The sequence below is a fragment of the Podarcis melisellensis genome (genome assembly GCF_964234715.1).
Source record: "Podarcis melisellensis genome assembly, chromosome: 2".
Classification (NCBI taxonomy): domain Eukaryota; kingdom Metazoa; phylum Chordata; class Lepidosauria; order Squamata; family Lacertidae; genus Podarcis; species Podarcis melisellensis.
Window position 1 is genome coordinate 115,395,209 of NC_138529.1, and position 27,837 is coordinate 115,423,045.

General features: G+C 45.3%; 1 protein-coding gene across 1 annotated transcript in view; it reads left to right on the top strand.

The window, feature by feature from the left end:
• Positions 1-6,527: 6,527 nt before the first annotated feature.
• The window catches only part of LOC309364341 (adhesion G-protein coupled receptor G4-like), a 49,676-nt gene continuing 28,366 nt past the window's right edge, over positions 6,528-27,837 (top strand). The window contains exons 1-11 of the mRNA XM_081901377.1: positions 6,528-6,667; positions 7,339-7,435; positions 9,715-10,326; positions 12,494-12,565; positions 15,268-15,723; positions 17,160-17,254; positions 18,260-18,324; positions 19,773-19,812; positions 23,518-23,543; positions 24,673-24,815; positions 27,560-27,692. Of these exons, the coding sequence (XP_081757503.1) occupies positions 7,339-7,435; positions 9,715-10,326; positions 12,494-12,565; positions 15,268-15,723; positions 17,160-17,254; positions 18,260-18,324; positions 19,773-19,812; positions 23,518-23,543; positions 24,673-24,815; positions 27,560-27,692 (1,739 nt within the window). The 5' untranslated portion in view covers positions 6,528-6,667. The remainder of the gene's footprint in view (positions 6,668-7,338; positions 7,436-9,714; positions 10,327-12,493; positions 12,566-15,267; positions 15,724-17,159; positions 17,255-18,259; positions 18,325-19,772; positions 19,813-23,517; positions 23,544-24,672; positions 24,816-27,559; positions 27,693-27,837) is intronic.

The following is a 27,837-nucleotide window of genomic DNA, read 5'->3' on the forward strand; positions in this document are numbered from 1 at the left end:
TGGCAGAGCCATCCCCTGGAATGGCTTTAAAGCAGGGGTGAGCAACCTTTTTCAGCCGTGGGCCGGTCCACCGTCCCTCGGACCATGTAGGGGGCGGACTATATTTTTTTTTTGGGGGGGGACGAATTCCTATGCCCCACAAATAAACCAGAGATGCATTTTAAATAAAAGCACACATTCTACTCATGTAAAAGCACACTGATTCCCAGACCGTCCACGGGCCAGATTGAGAAGGCAAATGGGCCGCATCCAGCCCATGGTCCTTAGGTTGCCTACCCCTGCTTTAAAGGAAGGAGATCTCTGGCCAGGGGCTGGCTGAAGGTAGGCTGAGGTTGGTGCTGGGTTGCCGTAATGGGCCAGCCTCCATTGTGGGGCATCTGAGCAGAACTGCAGATTCACTGTGTCAGAGTCAGCGAGGAGGTCATAGAATTATTGAAGAGAAGGGTTGGAAGGAGATCCGACGGTCATCTAGTCCAACCCCCTGCAACACAGGGATCTCAACTAAAGCACCCATGGGTCAGTCCTTAGCTTATCGCCAAGTGGGGCTGGGAATGCTCCCCAACTCTCACCCTGGAGAGGAGCTGCCAGTCAGTGCCTGTAGACAATGCTGAAGACACAGAGGTGGGAAGCGCAGTGGCAGGAATTCCTAAAGGCAGTGGAGTGCCCTCGCTTTGAGTTGGCCGCCTCGCCACGTTTAGATCCCGCACTGTTGCGAGATAGAAAGTTGTTTCCGGCCCTGAGGGAAGATGTGGCAGAGACTGGTCAGTCCCTTTGAGGAGAGGCTGAAAGGAAGCCACCGGAAGACGTCCACCAAACATAAGTTGATAATGAGAAGGTCAAGGAAGAAACCCCCGGAGAGGAACCTTCCAGTAGAGAGACATAGCAGTGATGCTTCCGGCAGCTCCGCTACCAGGAGGCCAACGGGCCCCGAGGGGTTTGCAGGCGGCTCTGGGATCTTTGCCACCGATGGCTGAAGCCGGAGAGGCGGACCAAGGAGCAAATCGTGGAGCTTCTGATCCTGGAGCAATTCTTTATGGTTATTCCCCAGGAGATGGGGAGCTGGGTCAGGGAAGGCAGGCCTGAGACCTGTGCCCAGGCGGTGGCCCTGGCAGAGGATTTCTTGCAGAAGCGGCCTGAGAGACTGGAAGGGCGAGAGAGAGATGTAAATCAGTAATCCCAAGAAGAGGAGATAGGCGTAACTCAATAATCCCAAAGTCTCCCAGCATCAGGGATGTGTTTGAGGTTGTTGTTAAGTTGTGGGTGAACATATCAGACGACACAGCCATTCTTCAAATAGCTCTTGTTAATTCACAGGCCAGAACAGAACAGAACTGAAGGGTTCAGCCAGCCTGCTTATATAGAGCTCCAGTACAACGTAACCGTAATAACTTTCTGAAACTATCCAATCACTGAACATCACTTTCAATCCCTTATTTGCATATGTGGACCTGAGTGAAAACTATCTACAGTATCCCCCTACTGGTCCAGGGTGAGAACTTCAGTACATAACAGTTGTGATTTAGGATAAGGGAAGGGGCCATAGCTGAGTCGCAGAGCATCTGAGTTGGTTGCAGAAGGCCCCATCTCTAGGTAGGACTCAAGGTTGGGTAAAGACTCCCTGTCAGAAATCCTGTTCAGCTGCTGGAAGTCAGTGTGGACAATACTGAGTTGCTTAATAATAATAATAATTTATTTACATGCCACCCAACTGACTGGGTTGCCCCAGCCACTCTGGGCAGCTTCCAGCAAATCAAAACATCAAACACAGTAAATTCAGCAACCAGGTTGCTCATCGGAGCAAGATGGTTTGAGCATATTACACCCATCCTGGTCCGACTGCACTGGAGTTTAGTTTCCGAGCCCAATTCAAAGTGCTGGTTTTGAACTATATAAAGCCTTAAACATCTCAGGACCGCAGTACCTCAAGGACCGCCTCTTTCCATATTAACCTACCCGGATCCTGAGATCATCTTCCAAGGCCTTCCTTTGTCTGCCGCCTCCTTGAGAGGTCCGGAGAGTGGCAACACGAGAACGGGGCCTTCTCTGCAGTGGCTCCCTGTCTGTGGAATGCTCTCCTCCCAGGGAAGTTCGCCTGGCACCTTCATTAAACACCTTTAGGCGTCTGGCAAAAACGGTTCCTTTTTTACCAGGCCTTTGGTTGACCTGATCAACACCCTATATACCCTTTTAAAATGTGGCTGTTTTCGGGGGGCCACTAGGGGGGCGCATTGGAAGATTGCCGACAATACCATCTCTCTGACCCACACGGGGTAATTAAGAGGCTGTTATGGGAGTAGGCAGCCTCCCTTGTTGCCCCAAGGAAATGGGGAACACTGCCCTTGCCTGCTGTGCCCATAAATCACCCCCAAATTCGAAAGAAGGGGGTGAGGGCCCTAAGCAGAATGACCCCGTGTGGACCTCGGCTCTCCTGGACGCTGTCTCTGATCGCACACTAGTTGCAGCAATTTGGAATAATTAGTTACAAAAGAAGCAAATACACATATTTCAAGTGAAGAGGGGGAGTGAAATCTGCTAATTTAAGTGACCTCTGCGATAGAAGACGACGGGCTGGAGAAACAGGAATATTTTACGATGAAGATACACCAAAGGCGGGGTATGTTGACAATGGGGCTGAATGTGGGGGGGAAACCTTTTTTACTTTCCTTCTAGGTGATTTACAAGAACCCCTCCTCATTAGAACCGTGGGTTGAACTGACCCAAGCAGGATGATTAAGGTCTGTGTGGAGATACACTTTAACCAAAAGTATGCTTTATGGAGACCGAGAAGCAATAAGAGCTTTTGGGAATGGCGCAGCAATTCGGAGTCGCCATCTTGCCAAAGGATTTATAGCCGGGAGGAAGAATGGATTTGTTTTCAGACTGCATTCCTGGTGAATCTCCACAGAGGTTTTGAGAAAGGAGGCAGATTGGTGAAGATTAATGACGCTAAGACTGTTTCGATGTATGGAAGTGATGTTATATGGAAAACATCTGGATATGGCTACTGGATAAATATATATATATATTCATGCAGGATTACAAACTGTTCTAATCAGCTTGCGGAGACTATCAGAGGTCACAAAGATAAAGGAAAAATATATGAAAATAACAACAAGAGATGTGAAAAAATAAGAAGAAAGGACTGGATAGTACTGTGAACATCATAAGGTTAGATTTGTGGACATTAAAACAGCAGTAAGAAGCAAGAGGTTGATTGGATCCCTTCGGAACTTGAAATATGGGTACCCCCAACAAAAATTTAAAATTTGGCTGTGTAATTTGGAATTTATGTAATTTGGTTTGATTTTATGTGATTGGTCGGTTAATAACAAATTATTCTTAAAAAAATAAATAGAATGTGGCTGTTTTCGGGGGGCGTGTAATTGCCTATGGAATCTCCAGGTAGGGTTGGGAGAGATTCCCTCCATGAAACGCCAGTCAGAGTAGACATTACAGTTCCCAGTGTTTCCTCTCTGTGTTTTTTCTTCTCCTGGTTCATCCACTGTGAAACAGATGACAAGACTCACAGGGCTCACCTCTTCCCATAGGGAGATATGCAAGCGATGTGGCTGGAAAGAATCCAACTGGAACAGCTTTCCTCAACATTTTATGGCCTTGCCAATAATTTCTCCCATGGAGCTGGGAAAAGTACAGGAGTTTATTAAAAAAACAAAAACACAACCACAAATGTGTCACTGAGATGCTGTTAATCTCGCCCATTCAAATCTCCTTTATTTTATTACTCTAATCTAATCTTTGTTACAGCTTTCTGGCAAGATTACATTTTATGAGCATATATGTAACTTAACATTGGTATTTCTATGGTTGTTAAACACTGTAAAGGTTGGCGGTCAGAGGTCAGTACTACCCAATCTGTTAAACTTTGCAGAGTAGAACAGTTTAACAGCTTGAAGTGTCTGCCTTAATTTAGAGTACATGGGGATCTGGAAGCTTTTCTGAGAATCAGCCTAAGGAACCCAAGCTTCTAGCCCTCATAATTGCAGAAAGACCTTGAAAACATAATATGATCTTACTATATCATAAAGTTGTAATGCTGTCATCATGCTGTCATTTGCAATGCCCCCAACAGGTGGCCATGATAACTCCTGTGTGGTGACAAAATAGCAGGTAGGCAAGTAAGAGCAGGTGGAGTAGGTGGCCCAGGTGACCCTTTCAAAGGAGGGAGGGAGGTGCTTCAGAGTGTGATATGGCAAACTGAAGTGCCTTCCTTTCTCCATTAAAAACGCCACTGGATCAATGTTTAAAGGAGAGGGATGCTTTAAAAGGGGTTGAAGGCAGAGTGGAATTTTTTTAAATCAAATGGATTTAAATCACGATTACAGGACTCATTCATGCTGCTATAATCTTAATATTTACAATCAGATGAAGGTTTCATTTTTGAAAAAATAAATTTTCAGGGTAGTTTTTACAGTTATATCAAAAAATTACTGATTTGTTTATACTGTTAGATATACATGGACAGATATTTATGAAGTTATTGTGAGGCTTAGTAAGTTAACTGTTTATATTTGGACAACTTTTCTGTTGCACTTTATTGGAAGGAGAAAAACAATAATTTCCTTAATAACAATTTATTTAACTAAAATAACAACATGATAGCATATGTATCCATGTTTCTTAACTGATGTGGTTAAACAATTTAAAAAACCCCAAAAACTTAGGCTGAATTTTAGCACACATGAAAAACGTAAAACAAATCCTTATTTCCTGATGAATAGCCTTTGGACTATAATGTAACTTAAATAGAAAACTATCTTTAGAAAGATTTTTCCTCCAAAAGCATTTTATTTTAAAAATCCAATTAAAACAAACTGATAAATAATAAAAAAATCATTTTTTAAAAATCATTGATTTTTATCCACCCTGGTTGAGGGGGAGGTGTGGTGGGAGGGGAAGAAGAGGTTTGGGCAGGCTGTGGGGGGTTAGATAAGGGTGAGGCACAAAGGAAGGGCATTGGTCAGGTATAAGGGGTGGTTCTTCCCACTGTTAACTCTCAGCTGTCCTGTCTGCGCCTCACCTACAGCAGGAGTAGAAATGGGGGTCTTCCAATTTCAGTTCCCTTCGGTTCTTGGTTTTCCCACTCTTAAATCTGGTTTTCTACATTTTTGCAGCAATCCAGGGATCAGCAACTTTTTCCAGCTGTGGGCCAGTCCACCGTCCCTCACACCATGTGGTGGGCCGGACTATATTTTGAAAAAGAAATAAATGAGCGAATTTCTATGCCCCACAAATAATCCAGAGACGCATTTTAAATAAAGGGACACATTCTACTCATGTAAAAACACACTGATTCCCAGGCCGTCTGTGGGCCGGATTGAGAAGGCGATTGGGCCGCATCCAGCCCACGGACCTTAGGTTGCCTACCCCTGCTTCAAACCTTCTTTTTAATACGATACGATAATATTTATTGTCATCGTCCCATACAGAACAACGAAATTGAAAAAATCTACATCAGACATTCAAAAACCAACAAGTCTGCTATCCCAGCTATTCCCAGCCTGGTTAACCCCCTAGAAACTCTGATATCCCATAATTAAATACAATATACTCCCACAGAGACTACCTTACACTGCGTTTAAAACCAAAATCACATTTGGATAAAAACTGTTTCTCAGGCGGCTAGTCCTAGTTTCAGAAACCCTCATGAGAATTCTGCAGCATTTTAGTGTAATATATGAAAAATAAAAAAAAATTGTCCAGTAGCACCTTAGAGACCAACTAAGTTTGTTCTTGGTATAAGATTTCCTGTGCATGCAGACTTCTTCAGATACCAGAATTTTAGTGTGGATTTCTTCGAATCAACACATTTTTTTGTATGCTGTTTTGACTAACACGATCATCATTTCAAGCAATTTCCCCCAGTATAATGCATTTTTGTATGCTACTTTCACTAATACATTCAATTTACATATACATTTGCCTAATAGATCCTTTTTGGAAACTTTGGCTTGTTGGTGAACCGCACTGCAAAATTCAGAGAAGTGCAAATATGGGAAGGGTGGGTGCGTTTTGGTTATCACATTGTTTCAGAAAGTGTGAATTTGGCAACTTTGGTTCCAAACATGAGCTGAATTTTTTCCCCTCCTCTCATCCCTTGGAGAACTTCTGACTTGGTGCTCTTTAGTTTCCCAGTATCTCTGATCCATGGAGCTAATTGCAGGTCAGCGTCACACAGAATTACTGCATTTTAAGACGCCCTCCATGTATAAGACAAGCCCCAATTTTAAACCTAACTTTTTGGTAAAAAAAACCCTAGTCTTAGACACGGAAAAATACGGTAACTCTTATCTTTAAAATCTCGGTAGATAACAGATAACTGCTACCCATAAAAAGGGGAGGAAGAAAATGAGCCCATAGTTAAAAAGCAGAGTGAGAGGGAGGACAGAGAATGGCAGCAAGTGTTGTAAAATATAAAGTGGGCAGGGCAGATCTCTTGGCCTTTACATCTCCTGCCAGCCTATAAGGGGAAGTCCTTCTTCACACTGGCAGGGAGGGTCCCATTTGCAACACTAGAGCGGCATTGAAATTGTCTTTCTGCAAAAAAAGGGAAAACTCAAATTGGCAAGTAGCTCATTTGTATGGCCTGCAGAAGGGACTAGAGCTGGCAAAATAACACAGCAGATCTTATTAGCGGCTTCCTTGTTAGGTAAGTGGTCTTGTTTTTGAATCTTTGCAAAGTGTCTTGTAATGAATTCATTTAGACATGAATGAATGAATAAGTGAATTAAAAATGTGCAAGAACTTGGTTAAGGAGGATATTACAATGCAAGGCTGCCGTTGACCCTAATAGCCTTAGACCATTTAGCTCAAGGTGGTCTACACAAACTATGCATTTCTTTCTTTTTTATAATAATATGTATTGTTTGCCATTTTAACAATCCAATAAAAACCACCTTAAAAACATTCCAAATTATAATACAATCAAACAGTCCAGATTTTATGCCAAATTATAAATCTTTGGGTGACTTCCCATGCTCTGGAGATCAAGGAGCGATGATCTCACGTAGTACTGCATTCCTTAATTAGTCCAGATTTCTAATCCACGTTTCCCCCAAATATACGCATTTCTGTACATACAGTTTGGCTGAAGACGTGCATTGCAAAAATTGAGTTTTGAAGGTTAGCTGTGTTTTGGTTCTAGAAGTGTGAAATGGGTGTATCCCCCTTAACATGCACAAGTAATCCAGTTTCGCCAAGGGAGCTTTGATTTGATCCAGAATCGAGCAAGCCTCACCTCTTCTTCTTCCGTGTGTCCCTCACTACTCCAGAAAGTGCCTCGCAGAATTCCCTTCTTTCTGCTTTTCAAAGCGTGTCTAGATGATGAGAGGGCGAATGGGGAGTGTAGCTGGAAGTTCTTCAGACAAGATCCTCTGCAGCCTGGTCGTCATTCTTGTGGGCTTGTTCCTTCTGTCAGGTAAAGGTTTTCCCAGTGCTTCTGTTCATTTACCTACAAATTCAGGAGTACGAGGGCCCGTTCACTATTAATATACTTCTTCTTAATTGTATTTCAGTTCAACAATTACTTTGATAAAATACATCTTTTGTGACATGCAAATGGCCTTAGATACCTATTAGGTCCATAAATTACCATATAACATATACAGTGGTACCTTGGGTTACATATGCTTCAGGTTACTTACGCTTCAGGTTACAGACTCCGCTATCCCATAAATAGTGCTTCAGGTTAAGAACTTTGCTTCAGGATGAGAACAGAAATCGTGCTCTGGTGGCACAGCGGCAGCAGCGGGAGGCCCCATTAGCTAAAGGGGTGCTTCAGGTTAAGTACAGTTTCAGGTTAAGAACGGACCTCCGGAATGAATTAAGTACTTAATCCGAGGTACCACTGTACAGTCACACCTCATGTTACATTTGCTTCAGTTTGCGCGTTTTCAGGTTGTGTCCCGCGGCGACCCGGAAGTACCGGAAAGGGTTACTTCCGGGTTTCACCGCTTGCGCATGTGCAGACACGCAAAATGACATCACGTGCATGCGCAGAAGCGGAGAATCGCAACCCACACAGATGCGGGTTGCATTCCTTTCAGGTTGCAAACAGGCCTCCGGAACAGATTCTGTTCGCAACCAGAGGTACCACTCTGTTCAACACAAAAAACAGCAACAATTTGTTGTCGACAAAGGACAGCTGGACATATAAAGGGCCCCATTACCTTCAGCAGCTTAGGGCCGCATCAAACCTAAATCTGTCCCTGCCTTGCAGTGTTGTAACCTGCCCTGTGACCTTAGGGTATCGGGTGGGAAATGAACAAATGAATAGTAGTAGTGATTAATAATAATGAAGAAGGGATCCTGGACTAGATGGGCTGCAGGGCCAGTGTGGTCTAGTGGTTAAGAGCGGTGGACTCGTAATCTGGTGAACCGGGTTCGCGTCTCCGCTCCTCCACATGCAGCTGCTGGGTGACCTTGGGCCAGTCACACTTTTCTGAAGTCTCTCAGCCCCACTCACCCCACAGAGTGTTTGTTGTGGGGGAGGAAGAGAAAGGAGAATGTTAGCCGCTTTGAGACTCCTGAAGGGGAGTGAAAGGCGGGATATCAAACCCAAACTCTTCTTCTTAAGCAACTCCAAGCTTTCTCCCTCCGGTGGCTTCCAGCTGCCTCCAAGTGCAGAGGCAGAGCAGAGCCATCCTGGGAAGAAACCATGAAGGGGCTGAGTCTCCTCCGTGAATTTGTCTAACCCCCTTTTGAAGCCATCCAAGTTGTCGACCATCACAACCTCCTGGGAGATAGAATTCCATAATTTAACTCTGTACTGCATGAAGAAGGACTTTGTGGAGGAATGATTATTTTTATTTTTTATTTATTGGATTTATATACCGTCCTATACCCTCAGGGCGGTTCCCACAAAAGGATCACAGTATCCCCTTGATCATTTTTCGGGGTGCCCTTTACTGGACCTTTTCCAAGTCCACAAGACCCTTTTTGAGACGAGGCAAACAGAACACAGTACAGTGGTACCTCGGGTTAAGAACCTAATTCATTCTGGAGGTCCGTTCTTAACCTGAAACTGTTCTTAACCTGAGGTACCACTTTAGCTAATGGGGCCTCCTGCTGCCGCTATGCGATTTCTGTTCTCATCCTGAAGCAAAGTTCTTAACCCGAGGTACTATTTCAGGGTTAGTGAAGTCTGTAACCTGAAGCGTCTGTAACCCGAGGTTACAGTACACAGTATATTCCAAAAGGGGTCACATCATGGATTTGTAGAATAGCATTATGAAAGTGGCAGTCAACCTGTTCATTGGGCCACCCACTATAACCCCAGAGTCGCTTTCCTGGTGCATCACCTCCAGTTCAGAGTTTATGTGAAAGCACTTTTTTTTTGCACTTCAGTCACTACGTTTGTATTGTGCAACTTTTTTTTATTTTTCATTTGTTATGCTTTATATTTCAACTGTCATGGATCTCTGTAAAAAATCACTTGCTGCCCTAGAACACACACATACACACCAGCCAGGTGTGCTCCAGATAGTTGACATATTTTATTTAAAAGGATTTATATAGTGCTTAATCTTAAAAACATCTGAACGGATTGGGGCTGTACTGACTGGGGCTGGTGCAGGTTGCTGGTCGATACATTCAGGGCACTGGCTTAGGGAAGGCTAGGCTATGCAACTGATGGATTGATTACAAAATGTCCTCATTCTCTTCTCTTATTTCTCTTGCTACCCATGTCATGAACAGAAGCTGCTTCTCTGAAAGGGAAGCAACTGGTCCTGTCTGGACAGACACAGAAATACCCTTCCTTGGCCGGCCGCGTTTCCCAAGGCTTGCACAGATTTACCGTGTGCATCTATCTGAGCAAGACTAATAAAAGTGTGGGCACTTGGGCGGCCTTTTCTTATGACATCAGCAGTTCCTCCAGAGCCCCCAAAGATGTGGAGCTGGCTTTGTTTGCCAATAACTATACCCTGCAAATGTCCCTTTTCGGCACCCTGGTTGATTTGGGGAAAGATATCATGGTCCCCAAGATGCACCAGATGTGCTGTGTGTGGGACGGGAACAAGAGGTTGCTCGAGGTCTTCCATGATGGGGGCAGGATGATGAGCGTAGATCTCCCTCGCGTCGGGCGCAAGTACCTGAAGCCCCACGGGACTTTCGTGATTGGCTGCCTCCACAAGAGGGAGGCTGAAGACATCCACTTCGTGGGCACCCTGCATTATTTCCAAATGTGGAGTTCCGTGTTGGAGGAACAGCAGATGAAGACGTGTTCCTCTGGAGATGTCGTTAGCTGGGAAGGCGATTACTGGTCCTTGAACGGCGCAACACTTGAGTCCGACCATCGCCAGGATTGCGGTGAGTATCATGCCAACAGAGCCTGCGCAGGAGTCTCCCCCATCTTGCTTGCGCCCATCATTTTGAACAATACGTTTTCACACCCCAATCTCTGAGCCTCAGCAGACCCCAGGGCTGCCTGCGCTCACCCAGGTTTCCGTTTCCTCAGAATGAAGGCTGGCGGAGACTATGGTGTCTTTAGGGTATATGGTGTTATTTGTACATGTGTACGGGGTGAGCTCCTGTTGTTCAGTCCCTGCTCCTGCCCACCTAGCAGTTCGAAAGCACGTCAAAGTGCAAGTAGATAAATAGGTACCGCTCTGGCGGGAAGGTACATGGCGTTTCCGTGCACTGCTCTGATTCGCCAGAAGCGGCTTAGTCATGCTGGCCACATGACCCGGAAGCTGTACGCCGGCTCCCTTGGCCAATAAAGCGAGATGAGCGCCGCAACCTCAAAGTCGTTCGCGACTGGACTTAACGGTCAGGGGTCCTTTACCTTTTCAACCTGAACATGAGATGGAAGCGCTCCCAGCATTAATCCTGCAGCGGATCTTGTTTCCCATGAGATTTCCAGGGAGATCCTCAAGCCCCAGCTTTGGGTCCAGCACACAGAGCAAAACAAGCCTTTGTCTCTCCAGCTTCCAGCAACAGTCGAAACTCTCAAGCACAGACAGCTTTGGCCTCTTGTTCCCCATCCTAGGATGGCTGGTGGCATGCAACCAAATGCTTTGTTATCTAGGGGTTTGTCTGCACTGGAGCTGAAGGTAGATTCACACCAGCCTGCCTCCCCATCAGTGTAGAGGAATTTCCCTTCCCATGCTAGCACTATCCAGATCTTCCACCCTTTAGAATCATATCACAGAATCATAGAATTGTATGGGATCCCAAACTCCCCCTAGTCCAACTTTCTGCAATGCAGGAATCACAACTTTATTGTGGGGGGAGTAATCCTTGGGAAATCCAAAATGGCCAGGATTTTTTCAAAACCCTAATTCAAGCAGGGTGGGGGGATGAGCCTTGGGACGACACTAGGGTGGGGTGTACGTCACTAGGTCAATGGGGAGACAGGCCAGTGCAAACCCACCTAACTCCAGTCTGGACAAGTTCTCTGACCAAGCTTTTGAGATCCTGGTTGGAGACAGAGCGGTAAAGCTTTATTTATTAATCTGCCGTGCGAAATCTCTGCTGTGGCGTGTGGGAACTTCTGCACAAGCTATAAATTTCCTCCTTTGCCTTTTATGGCTGTTTTTGACAACCTGAAATTTATGAAAAGCTGATAGTACCTGGAACAGATAATGGGGAATAAGGAGAAAGCAGGAGAACAACAAGCAGGTGGCTGAGTTTATTGGAGCGCATGACTGGCCAGCAGATAAGAGCCCCTCTGAGGTCCTGTTGCTGTTCACCAAAAGGCAACTCTGCCCTTTCATGAGCATCACGGGAAATGGACCTCAGGGAACTTGTAGGGGGTTCAAACTGTGGGATTTTATTCCATCTCAACAACTCCCTGCCATAGAAAGCTGTATTCTTGCCCCACACCTATTTAATCTATTTTTGAATGACATGAAACATCTAGGTAAAGGGACCCCTGACCATTAGGTCCAGTCGTGACCAACTCTTGGGTTGCGGCGCTCATCTCGCTTATTGGCCAAGGGAGCCAGCATACAGCTTCCGGGTCATGTGGCCAGCATGACTGAGCTGCTTCTGGCGGACCAGAGCAGTGCACGGAAATGTCGTTTACCTTCCCGCTGGAGCAGTATCTATTTATCTACTTGCACTTTGACGTGCTTTCGAACTGCTAGGTTGGCAGGAGCAGGGACCAAGCAACGGGAGCTCACCTGTCGCGGGGATTCAAACCGCCGACCTTCTGATCAGCAAGTCCTAGGCCACCCGCGAAACATCTACCTGTTGTGAATGGCCGTCCTCCTAGTTTAGGACCTAAGGCAGTTCCCATATTTTTATGTCATATTTTTTATGACACTGTCCTCCTCTCCTGCACCAGAGTTGGGCTCCAGAGATATCTAAAAGCATTCTTTCATTAACCTATTACTCAGACTTCAAGATCTTGGTATTTTCAAAGAGTTGGCATCCATGTGAATGGTGTATTGGTGAACCCTGTCTTTATTGGTATTTATGCATTTCTCAATCTTGTATTTATTTGTCTCTGTGCATTTCTCCCTCTTTTCAACAGGGTCACGTGACTTTAACTATACATCTTTAGCTCCACCACTGACAAGCAAAGCCCCTGACCCCTCAGTCACAGGTACGTAGCGAATAGAATGGGGTGATCCGGGTTAAAATCTTGCCTCATGGACAGCTGGCCCTGGACAGGGAACCTGTGGCCCTGCAGGTGTTGGGCTCCAACTCCCATCAGCCCCTGCACCCAGCATGGCCAATGGTCAGGGCTGATGGGAGTTGGAGTCCGGCAGCATCTGGAGGACGGTGGGCCCAGTCCCAAGTCCTGCATTACAGGGAGATAGCAGGACCCTGGCTGGGTCTTCTGACGATTATTTATTTGCTAAATTTATATCCACTTTTTATTTACCGGTATATCACAAAATACGTTATATACCAATTGATTGTAGTAAAAGCATCATCATCATCACTGTCTCAAAGCTGTTGAATCATCCAAGGTAGCTAACAAAAATGTATATAATAAATAATAAAAGTCTCTTGATAATACAGTGGTGCCCCGCAAGACGAACGCCTCGCAAGACGAAAAACCCGCTAGACGAAAGGGTTTTCCGTTTTGGAGGCGCTTCGCAAAACGAATTCCCCTATGGGGTTGCTTCGCAAGACGAAAAAAATCTTGCATCCCCCCGCAGGCTTTTTTCGCCCTTTTCTTAAGGCGCTAAGCCGCTTATCAGCTGTTCCGCTGATAAGCCGCTTAACAGCTGATCGCTGGAAGCCGCTTGACAGCTGTAGCGCTAATCCGCTAAGCTGTCAATGGGCTTGCTTCGCAAGACGAAAAAACCACTAGACGAAGAGAATCGCGGAACGAATTCTTTTAGTCTAGCGAGGCACCACTGTATTCTCCTCTCATCAGTTATCACAAATTTTAAAATGCCCAGTTTTCTAAGTTGCATATTTCTCTTGCCTGGCATAGATTAAAAAAATTGTCCCAAGTATCGCTCTCTCAATGCATTATGTAAATAAAATATAATATGTACAAGATGTTCACCCTGTTTTAGACCACAAGGACAGGTAGATTCAATTCAGAATATGGTGTGTTTCTTAACCTTCCTTCCGAAACAGCTGAAGTCATCAGATTTTAGTGGGTTTTGTAGAGTGACAGAGATGACATGTATTTCAAGATGTTCATTCCCACTGGAAATGCTACCCTGGAAGCCACAGTTATCAAGGACCCCAGTACAGCTTCTACCACATTTCCTATTGGGCCTCCTGAGACTCAGTGAAATCCTGAGCCAACTCTGATGTGGTTGTAACTGTGCCTCTGTCTTCTTTAGCAACAACCTTTAAGTCTGCAGCCACACTTCCGGAGAATGGTCTTCCATGAATCTCTTCTGGGACTGTTCCTTCATGGGCTGGTGTGGAGGACTCCGTGGTCCTGAACGGGGTAACTGTGCCCCTGAAGGACCAGGTGCGCAGCCTGGGAGTCATTTTGGACTCACAGCTGTTCATTGAGGCGCAGGTCAATTCTGTGTCCAGGGCAGCTGTCTACCAGTTCCATCTGGTACGCAGGCTGAGACCCTATCTGCCCACAGTCTGTCTCACCAGAGTGCTGCCTGCTCTGGTTATCGCCTGCTTAGACTACTGCAACACGCTCTACGTGGGGCTACCTTTGAAGGTGACTCGGAAACTACAACTAATCCAGAATACAGCAGCTAGACTGGTGGCTGGGAGCGGCCGTCAAGACCACATAACACCGGTCCTCTAAGACCAAAATTGACTCCCAGTACATTTCCGAGCACAATTCAAAGTGTTGGTGCTGACCTTTAAAGCGTGAAATATACTCAGAGTCGCAAAGTGATTTCATGCTCTTTATTCAGCTCATAGTGGTGAGGAGGAATGAATGAAAGTCCCCTCAAAGTATCTGCTTTATATACATTATTTACACAATGGGCTGCACATGATTGGCTAATTCCAGAATTCTACTGTAAGCCAATCAGGTTGTGGATTCACTTCTATCTGGAGCATGATTGGGTGGTTCCTGCCAACCAATCATACTGCTGCATTGTTCTTGGACCAATCAGACTGCTGCATTCTGAATCCTATTGTTCTAGGACCAATCGGACTGCTGCCTTTTGGATCCTATTGTTCTAGGACCAAACTGACTGCTGCAGTTTGGATCCTATTCAATTCAGTACATAACAAAGCGCTAAATGGCCTCTATCCTGGCCTCTGTCCTGTATACTTGAAGGAGCATTTCCACCCCCATTCAACCCAGACACTGAGGTCCAGCTCTGAGGGCCTTCTGGCGGTTCCCTCCCTGCGAGAAATGAAGTTACAGTGAACCAGGCAGAGGGCCTTCTCGGTAGTCGCGCCCGCCCTGTGGAATGCCCTCCCATCAGATGTCAAGGAAATAAGCAACTATCCTACTTTTAAAAGACATCTGAAAGCAGCCCTGTTTAGGGAAGCTTTTAATGTTTAATGCTGTATTGTGTTTTTAATATTCGATTGGGAGCCACCCAGTGGCTGGGAAAACCCAGCCAGATGGGTGGGGTATAAATAATAAATTCTTATTACAGTGGTACCTCTGGTTAAGTACTTAATTCATTCCAGAGGTCTGTTCCTAACCTGAAACTGTTCTTAACCTGAAGCACCACTTTAGCTAATGGGGCCTCCCGCTGCTGCCGTGCCGCCGGAGCACAATTTCTGTTCTCATCCTGAAGCAAAGTTCTTAACCCGAGGTACTATTTCTGGGTTAGTGGAGTCTGTAACCTGAAGCGTCTGTAACCTGAGGTACCACTGTATTATTATAATTTTATAAAACCAAATGGACAGTGTCTCCTTCCAGGTCTGATGAAACCACACCCAAAGCAGAACCTACAGCATCAACACCTGATGGGGTTCCTTCTAACTCTTATGTGAAAATACCAACCTCTGACAGAGATGGAACAACACATCAACAGGAGTTGACTGCATCCACCTCTCGACCCGATGGAGCTACCCCTCCGGGCGTCGCAACTCAACCCACCTGGTACATGCCAACTTCTCATTATGCTGAGACAGCTCCCAAAAGCACCTGGACTGTGCCCACCTCCAAACCTACCCAGGTTTCTTCAACCTCTAGATACGATGGGACGACACATCAGGCTTCTGAAACCGTATCTGTTCCTCATCTCACCAATACAAAACTTATCACTGAATCGAAAGCATCAACCATCGATATAAATGCCAAGACCACGCTGGAGACTTTTTGGTCTACACCAGCACCCACAGGAACCATGCCAGATCCAGGTAATAGATGGGATTTACATTAAAACTTAATGTGGAAGCAAGATATTAAGTTTACTGCCTGTTACACAATTAGAGAAAACCAGATGAAGATGATGTACAGGTGGTATATGACTCCCGTCAGACTAGTCAAAATATACAAATTAAAATCAAGTAAGTGTTGGAGATGTCATGAGGGAGAGGGAACGATGTATTGTGTGGGGGATGAGGGAAAATTAAAAAATTCTGGAGCAATATTCATGAAGAATTAAAAAAGATGTCTAAAACATCATTTGAGAAAAAACCAGAAGCCTTTCTATTAGGCTTAGTTTCAAAGGACATCCCTAGTGACAATAAAAAAGTGTTTTTATATGCTACAGCTGCTGCCAGATTGCTAATAGCTAAAAAGTGGAAAGGGGACAAGATTCCATCAGTAGCAGAGTGGCAGTGCAAGCTTTGTGAATTCATTGAATTGGCCAAAATGACAGCAGCTATTAGATTCCAATCAAATCAGAAATTAGGAAAAGAAGGGGAATGTGTGGAAGAATACATGACAAAACATTATTCCAAAACAAATTTATTGATATGCATTGACTGAAGTTCGTAAAGTTAAGGTTAAAAGATGAAAAGGGATTAATGGGGAATATGTAAATAACTTTTTTTAACGCAATATTAAAGGAATGAAAAACAATGGAAGCTGAGCACAGGTGGAGGGAAGTCACAACGGAAAATAGATGATAGATGGTAGATGATAGATGATAGATAGATAGATAGATAGATAGATAGATAGATAGATAGGTGCTGTTGAAATGGAATACGCAGGATGAAATGGTGAAATCAGTCATGATTAAGTGGGCACAAGACATTGGTCATAACATTATGTTTGCTGACTGGGAAAAGTTGTGGACCACCGGAATGAAATTTACGGCATGTAATGCCCTAAGAGAGAATATTATGAAAATGATTTATAGGTGGTACATGACCCCAGTCAAGCTTGCAAAAATTTACCACTTGTCTGATAATAAATGTTGGAAATGTAAAGAAAATGAAGGTACTTTCTTTCACCTTTGGTGGACGTGTCCAAAGATTAAGGCGTTCTGGGAAATGATATATAATGAACTGAAAAAGGTATTTAAATATACCTTTCTGAAGAAACCAGAGGCCTTTCTCTTGGGTACTGTCGGCCAATTGGTGCCAAAGAAGGATAGAACATTCTTTATGTACGCTACAACAGCAGCAAGAATACTCATCGCAAAGTATTGGAAGACACAAGATCTACCCACCTTGGGGGAAAAGCATACACAAAGCCACCATCTCAGGGCATCATCCACAGTTTTGCATTCAGCAGATTAAATGCCCACTTCCCAAAAAATAGCTGTGTTCCCCACAAAGGATGATGCGTAGGAAAATCGCTTGCAAAATTCAATGTGGATATAATTCTCCTTCCTCTCTTGTTTCAGTAACGTTCTATAACATCCAGATGAACTTCTCTGTGTTCTCCAATCCTCCAGAGACATTTGATTACTATGATGTTAAGAAGCTCTCAACAAAATGGGTGAGTACTAATTCCTCTCTTGCCCATCCCTGAACACCGGTTTACATGTTAGCAGATTATAATCAATTCCACTGTACAGAATGTGGAGCACAAAGTCAACCCAAACTATGTTGTTGTTTAGTCGTTTAGTTGTGTCCGACTCTTTGTGACCCCCTGGTCCAGAGCACGCCAGGCACTCCTGTCTTCCACTGCCTCCCGCAGTTTGGTCAAACTCATGCTGGTAGCTTCGAGAACACTGTCCAACCATCTCGTCCTCTGTCGTCCCCTTCTCCTTGTGCCATCCATCTTTCCTAGCATCAGGGTCTTTTCCAGGGAGTCTTCTCTTCTCATGAGGTGGCCACAGTATTGGAGCCTCAGCTTCACAATCTGTCCTTCCAGTGAGCACTCAGGGCTGATTTCCTTAAAAATGGAGAGGTTTGATCTTCTTGCAGTCAAGAGTCTCCTCCAGCACCATAATTCAAAAGCATCAATTCTTCGGCGATCAGCCTTCTTTATGGTCCAGCTCTCACTTCCATAACCCAAACTATAGGCCTCTGGTTTTCATCTAGCACTGAGCTATTGCCCTGTTGGGATGGCTTCCACTCGCCCAACAGAACTTCCTCTGCCCCTATTCCCCCTGGCGACCCTGCAGGCCTGCCCCCCATTTGGTTTAGGGGTTCCCTCAACCCACTGGAGCAGATTTGGGGCAGGCAGGGGACACACACAGGGGGAGGAGAGTGAGGGGAAACTACATTCTGCAAGTGGAAGACTTAATTACAGAACAGCATTTGCCATGTATGTGCACCACTATGTGTGAAGGCTTAGGGGTCTGTTCTGGGGTGGGTGTATTCGTTCATAGTTGTGGGGCAAGCTCAAGGGATTAGCAGCAATCAGCTCTTTTAAGGCAGCTACTACCGCAATGTTAAATGGTTGGCTTTTCACAGAGGATCGCCATCGTTAGATAAAATGCTGAACAATTTTTACCCAGGGAAGCAAACTGTAGTTAACTTTTTCTCTCTCCTACAGTTGATGAGTTTATTCCGTGGTCCTGAATTTGTTGTTACAAACCATAACATCAAGGCAAACGCTCGGTGAGTATTTTATTTGTCTGTTTGGTTGCTTTGCTTTCTGCAACTCTTATCAAATGTAGGAATAGGTGCTTAGCAAGAATACATTTAACACCAGACTAAAAACTCGCATTACTAAGGAGCAGCAGTATGGGCAATACAGTACTATATTCCAGGGGGAGAGAGAGAGTTCTCCTCTAGGATCTGCTGTCTCTGATCCAGGGTGGTGTAGTGATCAGGAGACGGGGGAATCAAATCCCCACTCAGCCCTGAAGCTCACTTGGTGACCTTGGGGCCCCATCACTGTCTCTCAGCAGTCTAACCTACCTCTCAGGGTTGTTGTGAGGGTAAGAATATGCCACATACATCAGCCAGGTGAGCAGGATCGGGAGGAGGGCAGTGTTTCCATGGAGATCACTCATTTAAGATGGAACCGACGCTTTTAAGATGCAGGTGTCTGGTGCTTAGCTGAGCAACTAAGGTCATTGCCAGGGGTCAGCAAACTTTTTCAGCAGGGGGCTGTTTCACTGTCCCTCAGACCTTGTGGGGGGCCAGACTATATTTTTGGGGCGGAGAATGATGCAAGAACAAAGCCCTAAAGCCCTAAACGGCCTCGGTCCAGTATACCTGAAGGAGCGTCGGTAGTGGTACCTGCCCTGTGGAACGCACTCCCACCAGATGTCAAAGAGAACAACAACTACCAAACTTTTAGAAGACATCTGAAGGCAGCCCTGTTTAGGGAAACCTATAAAATTTAATAGGTTATTGTATTTTAGTGTTCTGTTGGAAGCCGCCCAGCGTGGCTGGGGAAACTCAGCCAGATGGACGGGGTATAAATAACAAATTATTATTATTATTATTATTATTATTATTATTATTACACCATGAGCCCCGGTGGCTGCTTACTTGTGTCTTGCAAGTGGCAGGGGCTGGCAGCGGAGGGACAATGAGTGGTCCACGAAAGGGCTCTGGAGAGGGGCTGCTTAAAATGGCAGTCGCTGGAGGGCTGCTGCTGCTGGCATCAACAGAGGCCAGCCCCCTTCCTCCTCTAGGCAGGGCAGGAAGAAGCCAGGAGGAGGGAGGGAGGAGCCGCTGCCGCCGAAGGAAGGATAGGGAAAGAACGAGCGGGCTGCCGATCCACGTGGCAATTTCCGGACCATCTGCAGGCCGGATCCAGAAGGCAATTGGGCCTGATCCGGCCCATGGGCCTTAGTCTGCTGACCCATGGTCATTGCCTTCACAAAGGGACTAGTTTGGCTGCTCCACCAGGTTCCCTCATACACCCTAGCCTCACAGATATAGATCACAGGTTTTGGAAGGAACCCAGGGTTTCATCTAGACTGGACACATACACCCAGCCCATAATACCATGCAGGGTTGCTGAGCGTCCTCCCCTCCCATATTGATGTTTGCCTCTTTTTTCCTGTTTTTGTCTGTTTTGTTCCCCCCACCCTCACTGCTTTTTGATCCAGAGTCCCTATTCCACGAAGGAGGGAGCGCATGAGAGCTGGGGTATGTATGCATTTTATGCACCATAGTTTGCACAAAGCCTCTTCCCCTTTCTCCTTCTTACGTAAAATAGTCACTTGGGTGTTGTTTTCCTCTTTTCTTCAATCTCTTCTTTGCATCTCATGCTTTTAGGAAATTGGTTCTCACGGAGTTCTGGCGCCTGAAGGGGGGATTGCCATGGCAGCAGCAAAGGATGCGCCATGGCAACTGGTTTGAGGAGGTTTAATGGTAAACATGTCTTGCTTTTGTACATTATGCAAAGATAAACAACGGTGGCATATAATCTTTTACGCAACTGGTCCAGAACAATTCAAGCTGTCTTTAATTCTCTGCCACTTCCATTGCCATCACCTATGGGCCAACAGTAGCCACAGCGGAGACACGATGCTTCCTCATACTGCTGCCTTCCAGGTGTCTGGAACTATAACTCCCATTGGCCCCAGCCAAAGTGGACAATGGCAAGGCATCATGGGAGTTGCAAAGACCATCTTAAACCTACTCGGACTTGGAACTACCGTATTTTTCGCTCTATAAGACGCATCTTTCCCCTCCTTTTTTTTTATCAAATATCTTTATTAAACAGTTTTTTTTAAAAAAAAAATACACATACCAGAGAAAAAAGAAGAAAGAAAAAAGAAAAAACTTATACACTTACAAACAATAGACCTCCATTCAACTCGGTTTAGGGTTACATAAACTTGTACAATTTCTGCAGTTGTTCTAACAATAGCTCTACACGTCGTAGATATTAGTTACCGTCTGCTGTTAAATTATTAATTCCCAAATTGCATCTCAATATAGCTTAGAAATTTAGTCCACTCACTTTTTAGTTTTGCAGCATTGTGATGCCTAATTCTTTGTGTTAATCTCGCTAATTCTATGTATTGAAAAAACCTCGCACATCTTTCCTCTCCTAAAAAGTAAGGGGAAATGTGTGTGTGTCTTATGGAGCGAATGCAGGCTGCGCACCGATCCCTCTCGCTCTCCTGGCTTCAGGGATAGCCGTGCAAAGCCTCTTCAGGGCAACAGGAGGAACGCTCCCCCTGCCCTGAAGAAGAGACTTGGCAGGCTATCCCAGAAGCCAGAACAGCAAGAGGGATTGCTTCTTTTGCTGTGTAGCAATCCCTCTTGCTGTTCTGACTTCGCTTCGCTGGAGAGGCTCTGCGCAGCTTTCCCTCTCTGCACAGCGCCTCTTCAGTGCTGAAGAGGAGTTACGCAGAGAGGGAAAGCTGCGCAGTGCCCCTTCAGCAAAGTGGGTGGAGAAACGGCGCCCCTTCTGTTTCTCTTCCTGCTTTGCTGGAGAGGTGCTGCGCAGAGAGGGAGAGAATATTTTTTTCCTTGTTCTCCTCCTCTAAAACTAGGTGCGTCTTATGGTCTGGTGCGTCTTATAGAGCGAAAAACACAGTGATTTTGCAAGTCATGTGGTTACTACCAAGAGTAGCAGCACTGCCTTTCTTTTCAGTAACATCTGCCTACCTAGAGAAGTTGGGTGGTGTGATGTCATCATGCTCAGAATTCCCTTGCCTGCCAGTGATGAAGAAGGTGTGTGCGTGCGTATCAAGGCAAGGCACCTCTGAGCACGATGATGTCGTGCCAGGTATTTTTGGAGATACAAGATGGACCATTTTTCTCTCCTCCCGCAGTCAAGCAGCAGACCGTGCTCTCTGAATAATGCTTGGTTCCCACTGGGTTGTTATGGAATATTGCCTCCTCCCTTTTAGGGTTCCCCCCACAAATACTTTTTGTGCTTCTGCAGACTTTGAAGTTCTCCCAAGCCTGCTGATAGCTCAACCTTTGTGTGTGAGTGATGCCTTTCCGTCAGAAATCCGTACACTGAGAATGAGTTGAGTGGTTAAGAGCGCTCTTGCATCCATTGTAATGTCTGCTTTGGAGCTTACTGGAAACTGTCTTTTTGGTTTCCAGTGGAATTTAAGCATGCTTAATATTCTCTGGCCTACATCTCAAATACAGTGGTGCCTCGCAAGACGAAATTAATTCGTTTCACAAGTTTTTTCTTCTTGCGAGTTTTTCGTCTTGCGAAGCACGGTTTCCCATAGGAATGCATTGAAAATCAATTAATGCGTTCCTATGGAGACCGCTTGCCAGGCTGGCGGTGCGGAGAAGGGCTTTTCTCCCCACCACAATCCTTCAGGACAGCAGCGCTTCTCCTCTGTTCCCGGGGCTTGCGGTGGGAGGAGGGTTTTTCCTCCCCACGCCAACATTCAGAACAGCATTCTGAAAGTTGGCGGTGGGAAGGAAAACCCTCCTCCCACCGCAAGTCCTCAGGACAGCCATCCGAAGGCTGGCGCGGGGAGAAGGTCTCTCCGCCCCACCGCCAGCCTTCGAGCAGCTTTCCGAAGGCTGGCGGCGGGAGGAGGTCTCTCCGCCCCACCGCCAGCCTTCGGAGCAGCCTTCCAAAGGCTGGAGATGGGAGGAGGTCTCTCCGCCCCACCGCCAGCCTTCGGAGGAGGTCCGAGGACAGTGGGGAAGACGCGCTGCGCTTCCCCGCTGTCCCGGAGATTTCCCTATGGGCTTTCGTCTTGCGAAGGAAGCCCATAGGGAAATTTGTTTTGCGAAGCGCCTCCAAAACGGAAAACCCTTTCGTCTAGTGGGTTTTCCGTCTTGCGAGGCGTTCGTCTTGCGGGGCACCACTGTATTGGAAATATTATTGTGCTCACTCCAGTCTCTTGAATGGTGAGAGACTTCAGGGATGCCCGCGCCTTTTCAGAATTTGTTTACTTACAATGAAGTGCATTGGTGATTTAAGATATATGGTTTAATCTCCACCTATATACAAACTGACTGTAGAATGGAGGGGCTCACAGCATTAACACCCCAACAGATCTTGGTTCTGCATTAGATTTCCAGGGAAGCCCCAAGTCCACAGAGCAATACAAGCCCCTGTATACCCTGCTTCCAGCATCAGCCAAAACTCACTAACACACAGGTCCCCTTGGTCTATTCTCCATCCTAGGATAATGTGGCATCCTGCCTGTTGTCTCTATGCCTGCCTCCATTTGTCTTTATGGCAACAGAGCAGCCTCTTTGGACATGTCAATGGTGGTACTTAACTAGACAGCTAAAGTCATTATCTTTCAAAGAAAATGGTCTGACCGGTTCAGCAGCCTTTTCTGCTAGATTCTAAATTAGAGTAGCAGGCCCTGAAGGAATCCACAGATATAATCCAGACTGACCCCTGGCCCCAATCTTGTAACAATATAAATGGTTTTGGTTTTTGTTTGCTTCGTAGAATCTCCCTTTCCCAACCTCAGGTGCATCCATTTTTCAGAACCGGCTGTTCTTCCCCACAGCCCCCAAAGTCACCCTTTTGAGATTTCCTGTATCCAAGGAACCTGAAATTGCTTTAAATTGCTCCAAATGTTCCAGGAGAGCTGAGTGACTTTCAGTTTTTCCTCATCACAGAGTGAAAAACTGCAGAAGGCAATTATCAGAGCATTTAATAGACAAGCTAAGGGACTACTCAAAATGCCATGTGATGTCAGAGAAACATGGTGTCGTGCCAAAGGCATTCATGGCACATGGAGGGCAATTGACGTTAGAATATTTCATTGCAACAAGTATGAGCTAATCAGCTGCCTTTCTTCTGCCAAATCATCTTGATTGAGCTCTTGCACTTAAGATATCATTCCTTAGTAATCGCCTCTTTTTGAATTTTCTTTTTTTTACTTTGCATATTGTGAACTGAAGAGAGATGAGAAGCTGGCTCCTGAAAGGTAGGCTGTTCATTTTCCTCAAGTAGTTGTTTCTATACTTTCTGCCTCCGGAAAGTGATTTGCACAATCACTGCACTCATGCTGCAGAATCTACATGCACATTGCTGAGGATTCTGGGATATGTTGCCACAGGCCTCACCATTAGCCCATGTAATGTCAAGCGCTTAGAACGTGCCACAAATGCTTCCAGGAAGTGGCATGTTGATGAAGAGGGGGTGGTTTAATAATAATAATAATAATAATAATAATAATAATAATAATAATAATAATATTTTTACCCCGCCCATCTGGCTGGGTTTCCCTAGCCACTCTGGGCAGCTTCCAACAAAAGATTAAAAATACATTAAAACATCAGTCATTAAAACCTTCCCTAAACAGGGCTGCTTTCAGATGTCTTCTAAATGTCATATACTTGTTTACTTCTTTGGCATCTGGTGGGAGGGTGTTCCACAGGGCAGGCGCCACTACCAAGAAGGCCCTCTGCCTGGTTCCCTGTAATCTCACTTCTTGCAATGAGGGAACCGCCAGAAGGCCCTCAAAGCTAGATCTCAGTGTCTGGGCTGAACGATGGGGGTGGAGATGCTCCTTCAGGTATACTGGGCCGAGGCCGTTTAGGGCTTTAAAGGTCAGCACCAACACTTTGAATTGTGCTCAGATACATACTGGAACCAACCTTCGGAAAGGACTTAATGTGAAAACCCTGTTAAAGCCCCTTGGAAGTTATGAGAGACGCTCCTCCTCCTTTCCCAAACCAGCTCCATCATTAGTGTGTTAGTGCTGGTGGAAGGCTGCCCCAGCTTTGGTTGCAGTTTCACCATTTCTAGACAAAGACGTTGACGGGACAACACACATTGTTGAAGGGTGGCAACAACACCCTTTGAGCTTAATGCCCTTGTGACTGTATAATAAATGACTGATCGACTGGGCATCTTCTGAGCCAGAAGAACCTCCCCTGATCCCTGATCTGTGAGGGTTCCCTTTGTGTCTTCAGAAATGAGGGAAATGCTCTCTGCCCTGGCTTAGGGGCAAAGGTAGAAGTCTGTATTGGAAAGAGATGCCAAGGTTGAGCCCCAATACAAAGTGCAAGTGTCTGTCTGTCTGTCTGTCTGTCTGTCTGTTGTGCTTTCAGCTTTTCCTCAAAGTCTGTCATCAAGGTCACATCTGCCGAACCCAGAGAAAACATCAGGAAAATGTTACAGACTGCCTTGAATGGCAATCATACCGAGAAGCCTCTTTCAATGGAATCTAAAGATGTCACCGTTGTTTACTTAGGTAATGTATCCATCAGATTTAAGCTGTTAAATCGAGGTTGGCTTATTTGTGCTGTGTCATACAGTGTTGCATGGATTGATTGATTGATTGATTGATTGATTGTGTGTGTGTGTGTGTGTGTACAGTGGTACGTCGGGTTACAAGCACTTTGGGTTACAGACTCTGCTAACTCGGAAGTAGTACCTCGGGTTAAGAACTTTACCTCAGGATGAGAACAGAAATCGCGTGGTGGCAGCAGGAGGCCCCATTAGCTAAAGTGGTACCTCAGGTTTCAGTTTAAGAATGGTCCTCCGGAACGAATTAAGTTCGTAACCAGAGGTACCACTGTATTTACTTACTGTTGTGGTGGTTACTTCTAGTACATTTTTCAGTTTAGTAATTTTATCTACTGCTCAACCCCTCAGCTTCCAAGCACTTTACAGCAGAAATGCAGGAGAGGTTATAATACAGGAATACACAGCAGAAATCAGTTAAAAGTTAAGCACAAACCCAGGGGGCAGAAAACCTTCTTTGAAATGCCTGCTGAGAACATAGTTGTTAGAATGAAGGCTTGTTTGGTTTGTTGCTGTCAGTCATTTTGGGCACAATTCTGTGGGAAAGTGGCACACTACTAAAACAGAAAATGGTGGTTTCTTAATCCTGACCATCCCCCAAGCATAGCTGTCAATGTTTCCCTTTTTGAAAGGGAAATTCCCTTACTCCGAATAGGATTCCTCGCAAGAAAAGGGAAAAGTTGACAGCTATGCCCCCAAGGAGCGCAAAACAGCACACCCAGTTTCCCGTTTTCTGTTCTTACAATGACCCTGCGCGGTAGGCTAGGCTGAAAGATGGTGAACAGCGCAAGTTGACGCAGTGAGCTTTGTGGCTGGGAGGGGATTTGAACCCGGCTGTCTGTGGCCTCAAGGCTCAGTTGAACAACATCTGTTGCTGTGAGCATGCCAGTTTCTGCACCCCGTTGGCTCTCTCTCCAATAAAGGAATTGCTGGGTTGCAATTTTGCACTTTGTGCCCTCAAAGGAAAAGGGAAACGCAATTTTCATTGTGGTGGGTGTGAGCGGAGCCCCGGCCAATATAAATCTCTGTGTGTGAAGAGATCAATTTACCATCTCCTGGTAAATTAACTGTTGTATATATACAGTGGTACCTTGGTTCTCAAATGCCTTGGTACTCAAACACCTCAGTTCTCAAACACTGAAAACCTGGAAGTAAGTGTTCCGTTTCTCGAAGGTTTTTGGGAAGCCGAATGTCCGATGCAGCTATCAGCTATTGTTTCTGGGGCGCCTGCACCAATCAGAAGCCACACCTAGGTTTTCGAACATTTCGGAAGTCAAACGGACTTCCGGAACGGTTTAAGTTTGGCGCTTTTGTTTTTGCTATTTATTTTGCGTTTTTGTTTTTGAGGCTTTTTTGGTTAATTTGTGGAACCCTGTTCAGCTACTGATTACTTGATTGTGTGACTGTGGAAATGGATAAAAGCCCCCCATCCAAAGAATGGCTATCGTCAGTGCAATTAAGAAAAAAAATTAATTTTAATTTTTATCATCTACAATGTTGTCTTATTTATTTTATAGTACAGTACATTGATGATTGCTTTCCTTTTGTGGATGGGTGGTCTAGTTAGATAGTAAGCTTCACGTTAAATCGCTGCTTTAGGGGTTGTTTTTAAAAGTCTGGAACGGATTAATCCGTTTTGCATTACTTTCTATGGGAAAGTGTACCTTGGTTTTGGAATGCTATGGTTTTGGAACGGACTTCCAGAACAGATTAAGTTTGAGAACCAAGTAAGAACTATGTGGGACGGAGCATAACAGGAAAGAAGATTGGAGAACAGTGAGGAAAGAGGAAAATTACTTATGACGCAGTTAAAAAATGGCGTTTCGCCATGACAGGCTTGCCGGAAAGGAAGGAGGACTGGGGGAGGAGATTCAGGATTGTTTGAATGAGAAGGAATGTTGGAATGTAAGTTTGACCTGACAGAACCCCCAGAATCATCTGATTTATTCGGTAAGCCTGAAAAAAAATAAAGGACAGATCGGAGATTAATTTTGTTTATGGAAGCGTTGTACAGAGGCTGTCCCGGATTGATATGATTTTTGGAAGAGTACAAAACCCACATAGAATGCCAGCTTCTAACCTGCTTGTGAAAACCATCAGAGATTGCAAAGAAAGGAATTTATGATAACAACAAGAGAAAGGAAGTAACAAAGGACTATCCGGATCAAACTGGACAGAACTGTCTAATCAATGCAGTAAGACAAGTGATAGTTTTGGACTCGAGCTGAGCTTGATGTATGGGAATCCCCCCCAAAGAAAATTTTAAAATTTGGCTGTATAATTTGGAATCAATGTGATATGGATAATGTGATGTGATTGGCCTGTTAATAAAAATTATATATATATAAAAAGTTTGAGAACCAAGGTACCACTATATATGAAGAGATCTCTTTACCATCGCCTGGTAAATTCACTGCTGTATATATACAATTCAATAGTAGTATACTGTGGATGTGATGGCAGTTTTAGAAGGGAGTTAAGACAAATGCATGCAGCCTGGACTAACTGCTATCAGCCATGACAGCTAGAATCTCCACTTTTAGAAGCTGGCTCCCACTGATTATTCGTTTGCTGGGCAGCAAAACAGGGGGAAGGGCTCTTGCCTTCATGCTCTGGAGGTTGTTGGGGGAAAGGGTGCTGGATTGGCTGGGTCCAGTGGAATTGGCTCTCATTGTCTGCTCTTGCTCCAAGACCCAAAGATGTGCTCTCAGCACACACCGCCATCCAAATACAAGGGGACCTACGAGTGGCAGGATACAGCTCCTGCCACTGTGGCATCTCAGCCCTGCAAGATGAACGGAGACCAATTTGCTACCAGAGCGTGGTGAGTTGTGGGTCCTTCTCTCTTCTTCCTCAACCTCAACACATTTCACCTGTATGAATGCATTTATACCCCACCTTTCTGTGAAGGTTCATAAGGCAGTTTATATGAAAGCAACAGTGCTTTCAAGGCCTTTTACAAGACAAGA